Source organism: Colobus angolensis, unplaced genomic scaffold (genome assembly GCF_000951035.1).
Source record: "Colobus angolensis palliatus isolate OR3802 unplaced genomic scaffold, Cang.pa_1.0 Scaffold1115, whole genome shotgun sequence".
NCBI lineage: Eukaryota > Metazoa > Chordata > Mammalia > Primates > Cercopithecidae > Colobus > Colobus angolensis.
The window spans coordinates 9,220-9,522 of record NW_012112198.1 but is presented as its reverse complement, the minus strand read 5'-3'; the positions used below and the strand labels follow the sequence as shown (position 1 = coordinate 9,522).

The 303-nt window shown below is 56.8% G+C and overlaps 1 protein-coding gene across 1 annotated transcript in view; it reads left to right on the top strand.

Annotated features, from left to right (window-relative positions):
- Positions 1–148, top strand: part of LOC105522803 (calcineurin B homologous protein 2-like) — a gene marked incomplete at both ends in the record, with an annotated part of 1,742 nt that extends 1,594 nt beyond the window's left edge. Inside the window, one exon of the mRNA XM_011957408.1 lies at positions 26–148. Coding sequence (XP_011812798.1) covers positions 26–148 — 123 coding nt within the window. The remainder of the gene's footprint in view (positions 1–25) is intronic.
- Between the last annotated feature and the right edge of the window lie 155 nt (positions 149–303).

Genomic DNA, 303 nt, shown 5'->3' with positions numbered 1-303 from the left:
GGCTGCCTCTTCACTCGTCTCCCAGGTTCTCCGTCTGATGGTCGGGGTACAGGTGACAGAAGAGCAGCTGGAGAACATCGCTGACCGCACGGTGCAGGAGGCTGATGAAGATAGGGATGGGGCTGTGTCCTTCGTGGAGTTCACCAAGGTCAGAGTGCCCTTGGGGACTGGGGAGTTGAGATCAGGAGTCCCTGGGGCAGACAGACATGGGAAATGTTCAACAGAGGAGGGTGGAAAGATAGGAGTTCCCTGGGAATGATGGGGTCTCTGAAATGGGTAGAATCCTGGGGGAGGATGTTGGGA